This window comes from Centrocercus urophasianus, unplaced genomic scaffold (genome assembly GCF_019232065.1).
Source record: "Centrocercus urophasianus isolate 14NV4802_14NV808 unplaced genomic scaffold, USGS_Curo_1.0 seq_28, whole genome shotgun sequence".
In the NCBI taxonomy this organism is placed as follows: domain Eukaryota; kingdom Metazoa; phylum Chordata; class Aves; order Galliformes; family Phasianidae; genus Centrocercus; species Centrocercus urophasianus.
The window spans coordinates 5800221-5817175 of record NW_024884844.1 but is presented as its reverse complement, the minus strand read 5'-3'; the positions used below and the strand labels follow the sequence as shown (position 1 = coordinate 5817175).

The 16955-nt window shown below is 41.3% G+C and overlaps 1 protein-coding gene across 1 annotated transcript in view; it reads left to right on the top strand.

Moving 5' to 3' along the window:
- Positions 1-2083: 2083 nt before the first annotated feature.
- SNX4 (sorting nexin 4) overlaps positions 2084-16955 on the top strand; it is a 34519-nt gene continuing 19647 nt past the window's right edge. The window contains 7 exon segments of the mRNA XM_042827020.1: positions 2084-2103; positions 5264-5379; positions 5382-5638; positions 6605-6720; positions 14062-14200; positions 14277-14426; positions 15350-15397. Coding sequence (XP_042682954.1) covers positions 2084-2103; positions 5264-5379; positions 5382-5638; positions 6605-6720; positions 14062-14200; positions 14277-14426; positions 15350-15397 — 846 coding nt within the window.

Genomic DNA, 16955 nt, shown 5'->3' with positions numbered 1-16955 from the left:
AAAAAAAAAAAAAAAAAAAAAAAAAAAAAAAAAAAAAAGGGAGAAATATTATCCCTCCTTACAAAAGTAAAACTGTGAAATACAGCAGAAATCTGACTGGTCTTGATTGTTCATTCAGTGGCAAAAGTAAAATCCTCACACACTTGTACTATATTCTGTCCTAATCCTTCACAGTACGCTGAGATAATGTTCATTATATTGGCGTGGAGCAGAGAAAGAGATTACACTGTTAAGATTCTTTTTTGCAGCCAGAATACCTGCCCTAAAGTAAGACTACTTTATTTTTTTGTCAAAGTAATTGCCAAGTATAACTATTTCTTAGCATTCTTAGTCAGTAAGTCTTGTTTATACATTTGTTTTTTCGTTCATTAATCAGTGTGTGATGTATATGTGATGCATGTATGTTTATGCTTGCATGTATGCTGGCTCATAATCGATGGGCTTCTGCTCAGCTGGATTTGAAGTGCTTGTTCCTTTCTGTGCATGAATCTTTCTGATAAACTGCACCCACTTATTTTCTGTATTATTTATGTAAGCTATGCTGTTAGGGGGTTAAATAACAGCATTTTTTTCCCTTTTTTTTTTTTTAAATGAAAAAGGGAAAGTGTTAGATGAGATGGCTCTCCTATGCCATGGCCATAGAAACACTCCTCTGCAGAGAGCTGTTTGGTCTGCTCCCATTCACACCAGAGTGCCCAGACACAAGCCTGTGCTCTGTGGAGAAATGGCCTTCTGTTCCTGGGATAACAGGGATGGCCTAAGAGAAGAAACCACCTGGAGCGAGCAGAGCAGATATTTGGAAAAATGAGTCCAGAAGGGCTTGCCTGACCAAGGAATCTGCTCATGTTCCTGGACCTGGAGGACATTGGCTCAAGTCCTAAGAAAGGTCCAGAATTGATTTCCATCACCTACTTTTCTTTAAATCAGGTTGGGCATCTTCCTAAGTGCTAAGTAGCATTAACATAGAAGGGATGGGTTGGACTGTTATAACCACTGGTGAATGGCTGTTTGGGAATAAGGACAAGTAAATGTTTAGTAAACTTTGAGAAAGACACTATTTTCCAATCAGCATATTGAAACTGCAGTTTGCATTGGTGACCTGCCAGCTCTCTTGCAGTATTTCAGCGTGCCCATGGACCACTCAGGCTGCCAGCTGGATTTTCAAGTCTGAGCCCTTTTGCATGTAATGAGGAAGCTGGATAAGGCTTTTGCTGTGAATGCTGCAGATTATTCATGATCAGTGGCAGCCCTCTTTAAATTCAGAAAGGATCCACTGCCATGCCAGGAAACTTGGAGAGGTAATGTCCCCTGCAGGAGACAAAACATGCCTTGTGTTGTGGAAGTGCAAGTGCAAGGGACTGGAGTGGTGGATATTATTGTTTGAACTGGAGAACCTGGAAGGGCAGCAGGAATGCTGTGCAGTTTCCCTGCAGCCAGGTGCCCAAGCCATGGGCAGGAGGGAATTGTCCATGTGCCCCAGTGTATGCAGACAGCTGCTGGGCCAAACAGAACCCTATAAGATGTTTCTTCTTTTATGAAGAATAATCTTAGAGAAATATTTGTGTCTTGAGCACAAAGAATCATAGAATCATAAAGTTTGGAAAAAATCTCCAAGATCATCAAGTCCAACCCCGAAGTGTCCCACCATGGCCACTAACTATATCCCCAGTGTCACATCTCTGTGGTTCTTGAACTTCTCCAGGGATGGTGACTCTGGGATTTAGCCTGAAGTTCTGAACTCAAATCACAGAACTTTGCTCCAGTGAGAGAGCACAATGACCTTTGGAGTAAGATGCTGAAGAGCAAGAAAAGGTAAATGGTTACTTTTATTGTTGACTTGCTTATGCCTTTTGGTGTAAATTCTCCTGCTTCTCTGTTAGTGACCTGGACAGCCTCATAACTTAAGACTTACTGAAGGTAAGGTAAGATGGAAGATATTTACCAGAAAATTAAAACAAAATTTTGGCCACCTGAGACAATATAGTCTGAGTTTCCACTGCGGGAGGCAGGAGTCTGCAACCCATCAATGGGTTTGAAGCTCCCAGCACGGGCACTAAACACCCCTGTGCAGGGCAAAGTCAAGATGGACTTTGCTAGAATCAGGTGAGTTAAACTTCTTATTCCCAGGGCCAAAGATATTGATTTGACAAGGAATATGAAGGGTGAGAAAGGGAAGAAGGAACCACATAGCTATAATCCATGATGCAGATGTGGATGTGCAAAAAACTGAGCTTCTCTCCATGCCTGCTGGGACCCAGAGAACATAGGAGAGCATTGGTTTTAATGTCTGACTACAACAAAAGATGCTGAGTTTTCTTCTGCACCAGTAGATCTTCCCTTGACCCAACCAATTGCTTGCATGTTATGTGACTGGACTAATATCTGTTGCATTTGCTTAGTTCTTTTTTAAACTGTTGATATTTGTAGTTATCAGTATTGATGCATAAACTGAGTCCTGAGGCTTTAGATAAGTGATGGAACACCTCCCCATTCGAGGGCAAGCTGGGAGAGCTGGTACTGTTCAGCCTGGAGAACAGAACTTGAGGTTATGGAAACGCCACAGGCACTGGAAGACAGATGCAAAGCATACTTACTCTTCTAGTAGTTTTTGTTTAAATTCTCAGTAACAAATTGACAGCTGTTGTTATTTCTGTTATCATTTAATTGTAAACACTTCAAAGAAGTTGAAGAGATGAGAAAGTCTAAATGAAGTTATTAAAAATCAGTATTGTGACAAAGCGGAGATTATCTGAATGATTTCCCATGAATATGGTGTATAGGTTTTGCCAAAGGTGTGTCAGTTCCTAGAACAAAACAGAACCAAGTAGAAAAGGTAGAGCAATACATAACACACGTAACCTTACTAAAAGCATCAGGAACTGAGTTGCTTAGCTTTGTTCAGTCAAAAAGCAGTTTATTCAGAGTAAGAGCAGGATTAAAAATAATAGATTTAGAAGCTAGAAAGAGGTAGGCTCTCTGTTTGCCAGGGACCATGCTGTGAGTAAGAAACAGCTGAGAGGAGGTCAGTGAGGCAGTCTGCATCTCCCTGTGTGGTGCCATTGCTTAGAAAAGGCAAAACTTGGAAGAAAGAGCAAATGTGTTTGGTGAACCTGAGATGTTCCTTTCTCTCTATTAAGGAAGTCAGCGGTGCTTTGATTGGAAAAGATTGTTTTTGAGAAAATCTGTCTCTCCAGTATAAGCTTCAGAGGCTGAAGAAGCTTGAAGGTAGGAAGCCAAGTACAGCTTGCCTTGTTATGGTTGGAAAACAAAGGATGTGTTGCCTCATGCTTAGAGTAACCTGAAGGAAGTCATACTCACCTTCAGAGGAGGGAGTCTGAAGAGAGCCTGACAGCACATGTAGCTGTGTCAAGCTAGGGGGAAACACTGCCCAAAGCAAAGGTTTGAGTGTCCTGCCATGCTACTACAGTGAAAATATTTATTCCCAGCTTGGACACTTACAAAATCTGACTAACACTCAGCCTTCTGATTAGTTCATAGAAAAAGTTGTGTGATCTGCTAGTTAGATCTGGAGACAGATGTTCCTGACTGCTGAGTCATATTTGCAGGCGTGTCGATCACCTGGATGAAGACCTTTCATACTGCCTTGGTTTACCTGTAAGAGAAGACAGCTTGCTTTGCAGGCTGTGCTGGGGGGTAATGTGGCTCAGGAGGAGCACTCTGTGTGGCTGTGGTGCCTTTGGTGCTTATCAAAGCTCCTCGTTGCATAGTAGTTCATGAAAAGGGTCCCTCATACTTCCCTCTAATGCTCCCAGGCTGTATTGTCTCTGAGGACTGTCCATGTTTGTCATCTCGGATTGGACTCTCTGTCATTATCCCTCTCCAACACACACTGTATTCATTTATCTCCACATCCGTACTATGCCATGACTCTACTTTTTAGGAATAATCAAAAAAATTCAAAGCTGAAAATAGTTTTTGAAATGACTGGATGTTACAACTGCAAAATATTGCTGTATTTTATTGATAACATTGTTTCCATAATAAAAATATTTAACACAAAGGATGATGTCCTGTATGAGCTTCACATAAATATTTCCATTACATCTCTGATAGGGATCTGAAAAATTTCAGTATGCACATCCTGCAAATGTGAGTGTAATTGATACAAGGTATGTATCTTAATGTACATCTTGAGTAAACATAAAAAGACCATACCCTAATGGAAAACAGACTCTGTCTTACAATGTACAATCACGCTCTTACATCTAAACTGGACTTCGGGTTTAGAAAACAAATCCTAAATCAATCAATTGAAAGGACAGATCACAGTTCACATATTTGTAAAAAACTTTTGTTCTTTGCTGAAAAAGCTTGGGAAACTCCATCCAGCCCCAGTGGTGGAGGGGTGGGAAAGGAGGGACTGAGGTATCAGTTCAAACAATCTGAGGAAAACGTTGAATAAACATTGAAGACAACAGAATAGAAACCAGACGCCAAATATTCATTTGTGGGGTCTTCAAAGGGGACTTTGTGATTTATTTTAATTGTTGTTGAAAGAGAAAGATTAATTTGGGGATGAAAAATGTATGCAAATTCAGCTCTAGTTATTACTAAAAAAAAGATTTCCTACTCAAAGCAGAAGAAAGCAAAGCAATGAAACCTATACCATCAGCTCTTCTGTTCCCTAAGCTGGCTTTAAGCTAAGTTTGAGAAAGGCACAACTGGAGGAACTTCTTTGTTTGATTTGGTAGCTGAATAAAGACGGTGTGACACTGCAGCTTTGTGAGGCAGTAAACCCAAGGTCTGCAATGACAGAGGTGTGGGTCCATTGTACACAACACAACATGGATATATTTGCACCAGGAACATTTTCACGGTGATGGTTGGCAGAATCTTAGTGCCAGAGCTGCTGAACATCCTTCCAAAAGGGTAGAAAGGCAGAGAATTGTTTGCTCCTGCTGAATGAGAAGAAAGGAGGTAGCTGAAACTTTTATTAAATAACAGCAGCTGTCCAAGAGATGAACTGTGGGGACTGTACCCACTCAGTTACCTCTTGAGTGATGAGGCTTCAACGGGGAGGGAGAAGGGTACCAACTATCTCCCACCAGGGGTAGAACACAGGGCAGAGGTGAGAGTGAGCACAGCACAACAGAGTCCTTCGGTGCCTGCAAAGGAGTGACATAAAGGAGCAAGCGTGGAGAAATAACGGGCTGGTGAGCTTTAAAAAGAAAACAGCGAGCTGCCAAATGTGAACAAACATCTTGTGAGAAAGTTAGTAGCCAGTGAAGGAGACTCCGTAAAGCAAAGAGGCAGCTGTCCGGCAATGGAAGAGCACGGAAACGAGGGGGGTGGATCAGAAACCCCTCAGGAACGCGGTGCCCGGCCGGCAGGACGCTCCGGAGGTGCCTTTAGCGAACAGCGGAGGGCAGGAAGCCAGCACCTTCCGCACGGACCGCCGCGCCCGGAGCAGGCCGGGCTGCGAGGCGCCCCACGCCCCGTGCCTTGCGGCCGGGCCCGCCGTGCCTGCCGGAGCGGCCTCGGCGCCTGCGCGCAGCGAGGAGCCGAGCCTCTTATCGCCATGGAGAGCGCCGAGGCCGAAGCGAGCGAGAGCCGCCCGGAGGAGGACGGCGCCGTGCCCGCCGGAGACCTCCCGCTCCCGGAGCAGCCGGCAGCCACGGTGAGGTGCGGGGGTTGGCGGGGCGGCCCGTCCCACCGCTTCTGGTCCGCCGGACCGGGCGCGGCCTACCCGCGGGGCCGAGCACCGGGCTTTCGTGAGCTGCGCCGCCCGGACGCGGCGCCGCTACGGCGGGGAGGGGCGCGGGGCTCGGCCGAGGGGCGTCCTGCTCTGCGGGAGGGGCTGCAGCCGGGAGCGGCTCTGCTCTGCCGGTCCGGGGCTGTCCGCTCCGGGAACGCGGGTCCCCTCCTCCTCGGCTGGTGTTCGCGCTGTCTGCCCGCGGCCATAGCGCCGGATGCTGATAATTGTAATTAATATTTCTACTTATCAGGTTGCCCCCCTCCCTTCACGCATACACGCTCGGAGTTTCTCTCTCCCTGCTGGATTCAGTGGGAGGTCCCCGGAGCTCAGCCTTTCCAGGGGGTTGATGTGGTCCTACTGGTTTCTGCCTGACTGTGGGAGAAGATCCTTCTCCCAGAGAGTTAAAAGCAAAGCACTGAAATCTCACTGTGTGCTCCTCTTCCTGTAAGAGGGGAGTAGTGCTGTGCCCCAGGTGTTTGGAGGAGGGATGTGCTGGTAGTAGGGAACTGATTTGTTAGGAAGTATGGGGCACTGCTGATACTGTTAGTTGTTGTGTTTTTTTTTTTTTTTTTTTTTTTTTTTTTTTTTTTTTTTTTTTTTTTTTTTGGAGTTAAGCTGTTTTGTGCAGGGGAAATGTTTGTTCTCTTCCTGGCTTTTGATAACTTCTGGTCTCTGAAGCTATCTGCTTGTTGACTTTTTTTTTTTTTTCCCCCCTGAAAGCAAGTTCTCTCTTTTCATGTTATGTGCCAGATTTACAAACGGATATAGAATGAAATGCTGCTAAAAGATTTATCCTATCGTGGTAATGATCAATGGGGAGGTAGGGTCGGCAGCCTTTGCTTTGTGCGGTGAATGTTACATGAATTTTCTTTTCCCTCCTCTGAAAAGATGGAAGACTGCTTAGCAAAGAAAATGGAAATCACCGTTTCAGAAGCAGAGAAACGGACTGGGAGAAATGCCATGAACATGCAAGAAACTTATACTGCTTACCTCATTGAGACAAGGTGGGTGATGAGAACTCGCTCTCAGTAGGCTCAGATGTGCCATTCCAAACAGGCTTCCCCTCCCTCCCCCGTAAAAATATTCAGGAACAGTCGCTGAGAGGATTTAGTTGGTTTATGATTTGTTAAGTGATAACAACATACTCTGGAGGATCTTTTCCTGCAAAAACTTGGCATCTGATCTCCAGTTCAGTATTAATGCTGGTCTTGCTTAACTGTGCACTGTAATTCTTCATTTGAAGATAGATGGAAAAATGTGTGCTTGAAAGATATTGCTTTAACATGGTGTCAACAACTGTATGGCCTGGATAAATTTGTATGAGTATATATAGTGTTGTATGTGCAGTTTGCGTGTGAGAGGGGTTGTGCTTTGTGGTCTGAAGTAATGGTTGGACTTGTCTGGAATCACAAGGAAATAAAGGAGTCTCTTGACTTAGGTCATGTGGTCAAAATTTATGGCTCCACTCGTGTTTGAAGTGTGATTGGATCGAGCAGAACTCCTGGTAAGTGTTCTAGGGTAAGGGTTAATTAACTGTTTCCTTCCTTTGTGTTAGCTTGAACTTTCACTGCAGAACTCACTGCTTTTAATCTTCTCCTATTGGTAAGATTAGTAATGTGGGTATGTTTAACACAGTTGGTATCACAAGTGCAGCTCTCAATTTTAAGTAATGGGTAGCAAACAAAGCTTTGAAATGTCTTACTTAGGGCTCCTTCCCAGTCACAGGTGACCTGTTATGTGGGGTCACGTTACTCAGCTGAAGCAAGGATATTAAGATCAGACTTTATTAGGAGTTTTGTCTCTAGCTTCTCCACGTTAGCAGTTCTAACCTTTGGGTCTTGCCTCAGGAGCGATGAGCTGTACTGATAAAAACCCTCTGAAACAAAGCAGTTACAGTTTTGAACTCTTCAGCTTGTGCAAAATGCAGCGCTAACATGAGTCCTCCATTTGCTGGTTAAAAGTCTGCTTCATTTGTTTAACTGGTGAAGTGACACGCCAGTCAGGCTGTGAAGCAGATCTCCAGAGGTGTATTTAGTATATTTTTCTTAATTTTATGAAGCAAATCTAAATTAGAAGCAAGGTTTATTTTTCAAATATCACAGCTCTTTGAGAGCTGCTGAGATGTTTTAAAAATACTTCCACAGTGTATTGAAATTGAAAATCTTATCTTCTCACATAAGTAATCCTGTTTTTCCTTCAGTGTTGTTTCTCAATGAAAGGAAAATTGGCATCACTGTTGTCTAGCTGTGATGTGGAGGGTACTCTGGGGGCACCTTTGTGCAGCCCCGGAATACGCTGACTGCATCTCTCGATCATCCCTACATTAAGCTCACCCCCACCAGTCTTTCCCACTGGTTCTTTCTCAGTGGCAAAAGTGTTTTGCTGCTCAGATTGCCTTCTTTCATTAAGATTTATTTCATTCTGTGGTCAGCAAATACTGAGACCAATTTCATGTTTGTCGCGTAACTATTGAAAATGTGGGTTTGTCACATCTCTAATAAAATAGGTTCTCTATTCCTTTTGCTGAGAAGGCAAAATTTCTTGCATAAATATAATTGCTGGCTATTAACTGTGCTTCCTGCTGAGCCTGTAGCTGTAGGTGGGCTTCACAGCAATTTGTCTGTGGGTAATAGGATATTTTGTAGCCAAGGAATAAAACTCAGTTTATAGTTATATAAAAGGAAGACCACTTAATAATAGTTGCATTACATTTATGTGAACTGGGGTTCCGCTGGTACTGCTATCTAGGATTTAATTTCAGCTTGAATTGAAGAGCTGTGTGCAGCTTGCTGAATAAGAGGCACAAGGTGGATGCAATTACAGCCACCATACATTTATTATAGAACAGGAGCTGAGTACCTAAACTTTTAACACGTTAGTTTCACTAGCTCTGATAAAAGTTTTTACAGAATGTAGGTAATGATGTTGCTTTATTTTTCTTTTCGAAGTGAGAAGATTTACTGGCATTCTCACACTTTCATTTGCTTTTTCTTTTTTTTTTTTGTTTTATTATACCACAGGATAGGTTTTTTTTTTTTTTTTTTTTTTTTTTTTTTTTTTTTTCTCTCCTAATGAGACAAAACAAACTTCCCTGCTGCAGACTGCAGAACCTCAGCCAATTCCAAGGGTCATGCTTCCTGAAAGCATCTCCTTCAGTGTTGGTTTACACCTTTCTGCATTAGCTTGGTGGATTTTTTTGGTGAGCTATTTCCGTTCAATTAGTCTTGAAGTCAGTTTCTTTCACAGCTTCTGTTAAACTGCACTGTTACTTAAAAATAACTCCTTTCTTACGCTCTCCCTGAGAGAACAGATGAACACTTCTACCTCTGTGCAAGATGGCATTAAGGAGAATGCACAACTTAATGATAAGAATTTGTAACTAAATGCTCTTCCTTGCAATGTGGGTGCTCAGCATGTCACTTGCTTCCTATAAGGGAAGAGGCAAGTATCCAGAACCTCATATATTCACAATTGCTTGCTTATTGGAAATTCAGGCATCTGTGTCTCATGCCAGTTTCTTCTTGTGATCACAAGAACAGAGATGGTATAAAACTCAGAATTTGACTCCTGGTCTTTTTTCCTTTTTTCTTTCTTTTTTTTTTTTTTTTTTTTTTTTTTGAGATTTAACTAGGATATAGAGCACCTCTAAAAGCTCTCTGTTGAACTGCAGTTCATTTTAATTATAGTCCGTATGGGGATGCCTTTCTTTCCTGTTATCCTTTAAAGTAAACAATCTCTACTGTAGTACCAGAGCATTTCCATTAAGCTAACTCTGCTTCCGTCCCTGCTGGCGTTTGGATCTCTAACCTCGTCCTCATGGTCCCAGTAATGAGGGTAATAACTTTTTTTTTTTTTTAAAGGAAAAAGGAGCACAACTTCTTGCAGCCCAGTACTGACTACACAAAAACTGCTCTGTGGGAAGAATGGACTTGGAAATCTGTAGCCAGCTAGATCAGGGTTCAGTGCTACCAGTGCTGCACTGTAGGACTTCAAGGATTTATCCTCTGTGGCGCTGTCTTTGAGTTTCTTTCCCAAAATCTCCTGTTCTGTGTTGGGTGAGGCTGGGAGCCCAGCATGTGCTTCCCAGGGGGAGCATGGAACAAATGTCCAAAGGGGTATAACAGCTCCTGATATAATGGCAAAAATACAGATCTTTTTCAGTCCTTGTCAGTCATGGAGAGTTGCTGGTGCCTTCAAAGAGTGTGTCAGGAAAAGCAGGAGACAATCAATTCAGTGGGAAAGATGGGAGAGCTGAAAACTGACCATCCAGCTCTGATTTTTTAGTCAGTTGATATAATGAATCATTAACCTGCTTAATAGATGTGTATTTTAGTTAAATACAGTGTGCTGTTTAGCTGATGATTTTCACAGTGAGATGATGCCTTCTGACAACAGAACTGCCTCTCTGTCTTACAGCTTGACTGGTAACTTGAGGCAACCTACAGAGTATGGAGCTGATCTATAGCAATCATTTTTATGTTTGTTGAGAGGCTTAAATATGTAGACTGTTTCTAGATAGCTAATGGACAAAGCTTCCCAACTTTCTTAACTGATGTTCTTGTACGTAGAAGGTGAACCTTGTCTGCTGCAGGAGAGTGCAGGTGCTGCTCCTGGGACGTGGAGAGATTGGGGGGCTGAAAGCAGATGTGCTGCCTCTGCAGTTGGTGAGGTGCTTATAGGATTCAGAAGGAAGCACACCAATATGTTCCCTTCTCTAATATTTTGCAGCCATTCCTCTTTTTATTACATGAAGAATTGTTTAATGGCTCATTTCAGATAATTAATTTAAATGGGAAGAAGTTATTTAGGTGGACTGAAGTTTTCACATCGGCACTTTGAATTAAGGCAAGTGAATGTGGCTTCTGGAGTAATGTAGTCTTCTAATTGCTTATGATAGCATCAGTTATGAGTGTAAAAGGTTTCAGTTTTATCTTTTTTTTTCTGCAGTCTCATTCAATGAATAACATGCATTGTTAAAATTGTACTTAGAGAGGAAGCATATGGTTTTCCTGCCTGCAGACCGTACAAGTATTACGTTATGTTTTTAAAACCAAAACAAATTGAGAAGTTTGACAGAATGTCAACAAGTTATTATAATCTTAATTGAAACTGGTGTGCAGTACTTGAACTTAATGGTAGAGTTCATAACGTGGTCTAAAAAATTAGATGGTAATGAAGGTGTTAAGTGTAACGAGTACCTTTGTGGATTTCCCCTTCCTTTCTGGAGCAGGGTTCCAAGGACTGGCTGATGTTGTCTTGTTAGTTCTGGCAAGTACAAAGCTGATATAGCAGGTACTCTGGAAGCACAGTTGAGGCTCAAAATGGCCTGTCCTTATGGCTTCCAGTTCATAATTATCTATGCAAAACAGTCATGAAGCATTAAAGACAGAATTTGCACTGGAACATTGTCTTATCAGAAGGCCACGTTCTCTTACAATGACAATTTACTGATGGTGTATTGACCTGAACCACTGCAAACAATAAATGGACTGCTGCGCTGTTAAAATACACGATGGTCCTGCTGATGTATTTGCAGGATGGGAACCTGCAATGTAAGTGTGTTCCCTTCTAACATGAAATCCACGCTATAGATGTAGAGCACGGGCTTTTTATCAAACACACCTTGATTTATGAAGTTGCTTTCAAATTTATGAATAGATTCTTCTTGATTTCTGTTTGTTTTCTCTTATTTGTAGCAGAGCAGTTTTAGTTTTTTTTCCACACTTCTGTTAAAATTGGTGATAATATGAGTCAAGTGCAGGAATGGGAAGTTTTAAGAAAAATACAGCTTTAAGGTTGTGAAGCCAGCTTGGTGAAAATGAGGAGGAATGGTGAGGCAGAGTTGGATGAGATAAGAGAGGTTAGTTATGGAAAACAAGTTACTGAACTTTATGCTTCTTATTTATACTGCACTTGTATTGGAAATGAGAGAGCTATATTGAGTTATGTAATTGTAAACGTGCACTAATAAAAATCTGGGTAGTTCTTTTTAATGTCTTTAGAAATTACCTTTCTAAAAAAGTATATTTGCGAGTGATGTAGGAGTGTCTGTAGCAGATACTTTCAAGAAGAGTAATTTCTATTTCATTCTTCTCTGAGCTGACCTCCTTGATGCTGTAGGGACTCACAAGATAAGTCGGAAAGCGACAAATGTTAGATTAGACTTGCACTGACTTGGGAGTTGTTTGGATTTATAGGCTGAAGAGAGCAGCACCTCTGTCTGCCAGTGAGAATGAACCCTGTTGTCTTGGCCTGCAGTTTTATTTTCTTCATGTTAGTTTGTGCAGTGTGTTCTTAGCATCCACATCATCCTATGCTGTATTGATGGGGGGCAGCCTTGCTTAAGCATCAGAGATAATCCATGCAGAAGTTAGTGCTCTTGAAACTTGTGTTGCAAGCCAGAACAACTGAGTGATAGCTGCAGAAGTGGGAGGCAAGAAGGATCCCTGATTCTTAAGTACTTTTTATTTGTCTTGAATGGTCAAATTATTTACTAGGTCCTACTGGTAGTTTCTTCTCTAGGAATGTCAGGTTTGTGCCTTCAGCTTGCAGCCGAGCAACTAATCTGAGGCACGGTAACTTAATTCCCTTTCTGTTAAGATCTGCCTCCAGCTCAGCAACAGTACAGTTGCTAAACACCCACTTCACAGTAAACCAGAGAGTTTTGGAAATACTTAAGCTGTGCAGTGTTCCAGTAGGGAGGAGTGCTGCACAGCCTGTCACACCAGTGCTAAGCCTAGGCTCTCCAAAGCACTGTGCTTGCAGTTACATCTTAAGATCGAAACACTCTACAATAAGGAAGTTCTTCCTACAGATGAACTGTAGGATGTTTGCAGTGTGACTTGGTGGCTGTCAGCAGTGTGCTGGCTGTTTTTTGAAGTCAATCTCAAAGAGTATTCATCTGCAGCAGCTTGTGTTGAATTGTGGTTTTGTTTTTGTTTTTTTAAAATGAATGCATCCTTGCTCTTATTCTTTCTCCTCATCTGTCTTCTTCCTACAGCTTCAGTTACCTGCGATAAACACAGTTGAGTATTGAATAGTATGTGTGCTCTTCAGATATATTTATAACATTACTCCATGAAGTTTTTATGAGTTCAAGAACTGCACAGGGTGAATGAGAAGCTGTGGCCACAAATTTAAATGCAGGAAATTCTATTTAAACCTAAGAAAAAAAACTTCTTTAAGGACGTTCAAGCATGGGAATGGGCTGCTAGTGTGGCTGTAGACTTGCTGCACTTGGAGATGCTCAAACCCAACTGGAAATGACTCCAAGCAACCTGTTTTTAGCAAGAGTTGGACTACAGACTTGCAGAGTTCCTTCCAGCTTCATATAATCTGTGATAATCTCATAGCAGAGTTAATACTGTTCCATGTAGGTTTCTGTCAGGGCTCGTACGTTAAGTAGTCACTTAATGTAAGAGCTAAGGTAGACGTAGACATCACTGGTTTCTGTTAAGGGCTGTGTCTGAAGTCTCTCTGTTTATTCTGGCATATGCTAACTGCCAAGAAGTGTTATCGTCCTGATGCTTGTTTTATGATATTGCAAAGAATTTGTATTGCTTTAAATGTCTTGTATGAAGACTTTTAAAAATGGTTTTTATGTTACTTTTCAATCCTATAAGATTCCATTTCTCCTTTTATAGTAACATACAATCCTTTAGTCCCTTGCTAGATGTTGTTGGCTTTAAGTGTTCAACAAAATGTTCAGATACATCAATTTTTGTACCTGCTCACCTTATCCTGACCTAGTTTATTAGACTATACATCCTTAGTCTTACTTATGGAAAGATACTATTCCAAACAAAAGATTGGATATGACTTGAAATTTGTCACGTTTCTCAAAACAGAAAAAAAAACCTTAAACATTTTTTTTAAATTCTAAATTATACTTTTTAACTCTTCTGGCTATTGCACTGATACAACTTTTGTCTTTATAAGTGAAGATACTCCCAACGAATAGTGAATTCTTTCTTGTAATGCTTTGTTTCCTTCAGCTGCTCATGAAATGGTGTTGGCTTGAAGCCTAACAACTGTTCCAAGACAAATATATCTAATTCTATAGTGATGTGAACTAAGCCACTTACATAACTAGACTGTGACCTACCTGTTTGCTTGTGGTGTGATGAAAATTCATTGACTTCTTCCTGTTCCCGGCACGTGCAGAAGTTGAATGCTATCAGGCAGATAGCAGAATTATTTTCTTTTAAATGAAGTGTGTAGACATGAAACTAGTGCTAAACTTGATCTTAATCTTTACTGAGTAACTGTTCTTAGGATCATCTCTACAACTTTTACAACTACAACGATTAGTAGCTTACTAATGTTCAAACTGTTCTATTTTTCAGAGCTGTTGAGTCCCAGAATGAGGGACAGTGCTCCCCAGTGGACTCCCTGTGGCGGCGTTACAGTGAATTTGAATTATTGAGGAATTATTTGTTAGTTACTTACCCACATATTGTTGTTCCACCTTTGCCAGAAAAAAGGGTAAGGAAGCTGTGACTGCAGCTTGCTTCATATTGTTTCTTATTTGTTTGCCATTAACACTCTTCTTTTTAAATAGGCTGACTTTGTTTGGCATAAACTATCAGCAGATAATATGGATCCAGACTTTGTGGAGAGAAGAAGAATTGGCCTGGAAAACTTCTTGTTACGTGTGGCTTCGCATCCTGTGCTTTGCCAAGACAAAATCTTTTATTCATTTTTGACACAGGTATGGTAAAATGATGTGCTTCCTAAATATGTATTTCTAGTGATTATTTCTTTAAGATAATATCCTTTCTTTCTCTTTCCTTCCATTGATCTTGAGCTTGTTCACAGTTTAGGGGAAGGATGGACAACACAAATACATTTGGGTGGAAAAGGCTTGTATGTGTAAAAGCATTCTTAGCAGCCTGTTGCAGTTGTACAGTTGGCTTTCTAATGCACCTTATGGTTTTATTCCCGTCTAGTTAGGAGGCTCCTAAGAGAGAATTCCCACCCCTTTAGAGCATCATACTGACAAGTTAGTGTGTGTTGGTTGGGAAAGCTTTCCTAGAACTAAACCTGAAATAGCATCTTGTATGGCTGCCAGCAGAGAGAGTACTAGCTTCCAATTTTCTTTTTGGAAGTTTCTTTAGCTTTCAGTTTTGAACTGTGATCCACTCCTGTGTAATCCCAACAGTTGTAATCTGGTTGTTAGCCAAAACGTTGCATTCCACAGTTTTCAAATTTAGGAGTGTCTTTGTTCTGTGTTTTGATCAGAGATTCCCAAATAGCAGCCCAAGTAGGTATGTCTGCACTAGCACAGCTTAATGTGCAAACAAACCTGAATGAGTAGCAATGTGGAATTGGTGATGGAACAGCCATTACAGGTGAACAAGGGGACTGTGCATGCACGGTGAACAGATGACATCAGTCATTGCCTGTATGTTCTTGGTATGTGCTCTGCCTTAAGGTTTTGGGGCAGAGCTTAGCGTGTAAGCAGAACATTATTAACTCATGTTCTTGAAATCAGGTGGAGAGGGTGGCTGAGGCAGAACTCAAGCTTACTGAGAACTCTTCTTTCAGCTCTGATACAGTTATGGTACAGAGAGTTGAGGAAGCAGTGGCATTCTTAATTCATTGTAACAGTACCTTCTTTTTCTGTATTTTTAGGAAGGTGGATGGAAAGAAATGGTGAATGAGACTGGATTTCAGTTAAAGGTAATTATTATAAATGTCTATCTTGTGACTGGGCTGCACACACTTCAGCATGCGCATTTTCAACTAGCTATGAAAGACTTTGATGTTAAAATGAGTTAAAGGCTTTTCTTAATGCTTACTTGTAACTGCAAGAAAAAAGTCACGCTCATAGCATGTAATGGGTAAGTCTTCAGTTGTCAGATTCTGTAGGAAGTTTAAAACGTATGGTATTCAGTGCTCAGCCTTGTAATTTTGCTAGTAGTGGGAGCTGTCATCCTTAGAAGCTTTACAGCTAATGAACTTGAGATCATTGCAGCGCTTTTGTATGTTGATGCAAGCAGAGGAGTCTGAATTGTAGGAATTTGTGCTAAAAAGGACTAAGACAGGTGAATTTGGTGCACCTTATCTGTTTCACAGAAACACGTCTTATAGTAGTGCTATCCACATCGATAGCAGTGAGTTGATGCTGGCCAGGATGTGAAACTAAGAATCTAACAGATTGCTGGGCTCAGCTTGGAAAAGTTACCATGTGGGGACAGATGCTGAGCTTTTGTTCACTGTAATGTGGTCAAGCCATGAAATCACTGCTCTATTTTTCCAAATAATTAGAGCTGAAGAAAATTACTAGTTCTCTTAACCTCAGTGTCCGAGGAACTTTGTTACCAGTACTTTGTGAGAATAAATTTCTCTTTTCATGGTAGGGCTTGTGTTTTGCTGGAATTCATAATGCAACAACTCTATTTTCCTGGTCCATAGACTTTTTTTCAGCTACAAGTTCAACCTTTTCAAACAAGTTCAGGAAGTTTGTACTGACTTATATGTTCAGGAGTGCACACTCTGGAAGAAAGGGAAAGAAAACTTGCTGCAGAGTGCTGAGAATACTTGCATGCTTGAAAACACATTCTAAATCTAATGAAAGATGAGCTGAGTCCCATTTTCCTGCTGGTTTGGATTTTGTATGTAGTTTTTCCTTTACAATTCTTCTTTCCTTAAAGAAAAGTAACTTTTTTGCAGAATTCTGGGGAAAAGCTGCTTTTCGTTATTCAACATTAAAGGGTAGATAAAGCTCTCATTGTCTGGTTATTTAGCATTATGCTAGAGGACAGATATGTGTAAAAATGGCTCTCTGTACGTGCAGGACTACAGTCAGACCACTGGTTCTGGCACTTCTGCTGTCTCTGCTACTGATGCATTAAAGCAGGATGTGCATTTTGTCCCAAAGGGTTTGAACCAGGCCAACTTGACTTTAAATTAGGCATTAATGCAGTGTAGTTGAGCATGTTATAGTTGAATGTTGATATTGGAGGCTTTGTTTATTCTGCCAACTGTGTCATTTAATCATGTCTTTCCCCCCTTCCCAGCCCCCAACACTTAATTTTGTTCTTCAGGGGATTTGTTACTTAGATCCTTTAGGAATGAGAAAGCAGTTATTTCCCCCCACTCTTTAGTTTACTTACATGCTTATGGCGTTGCAGTAGGAATACACTGTATGAAACCTCTTTGACTGTGCTTCATTTGGTAGAGAATTACCTCGAAAATGCTTGTAAGTAAAGTTTAAGACTGGACAGATGTTTTTCTG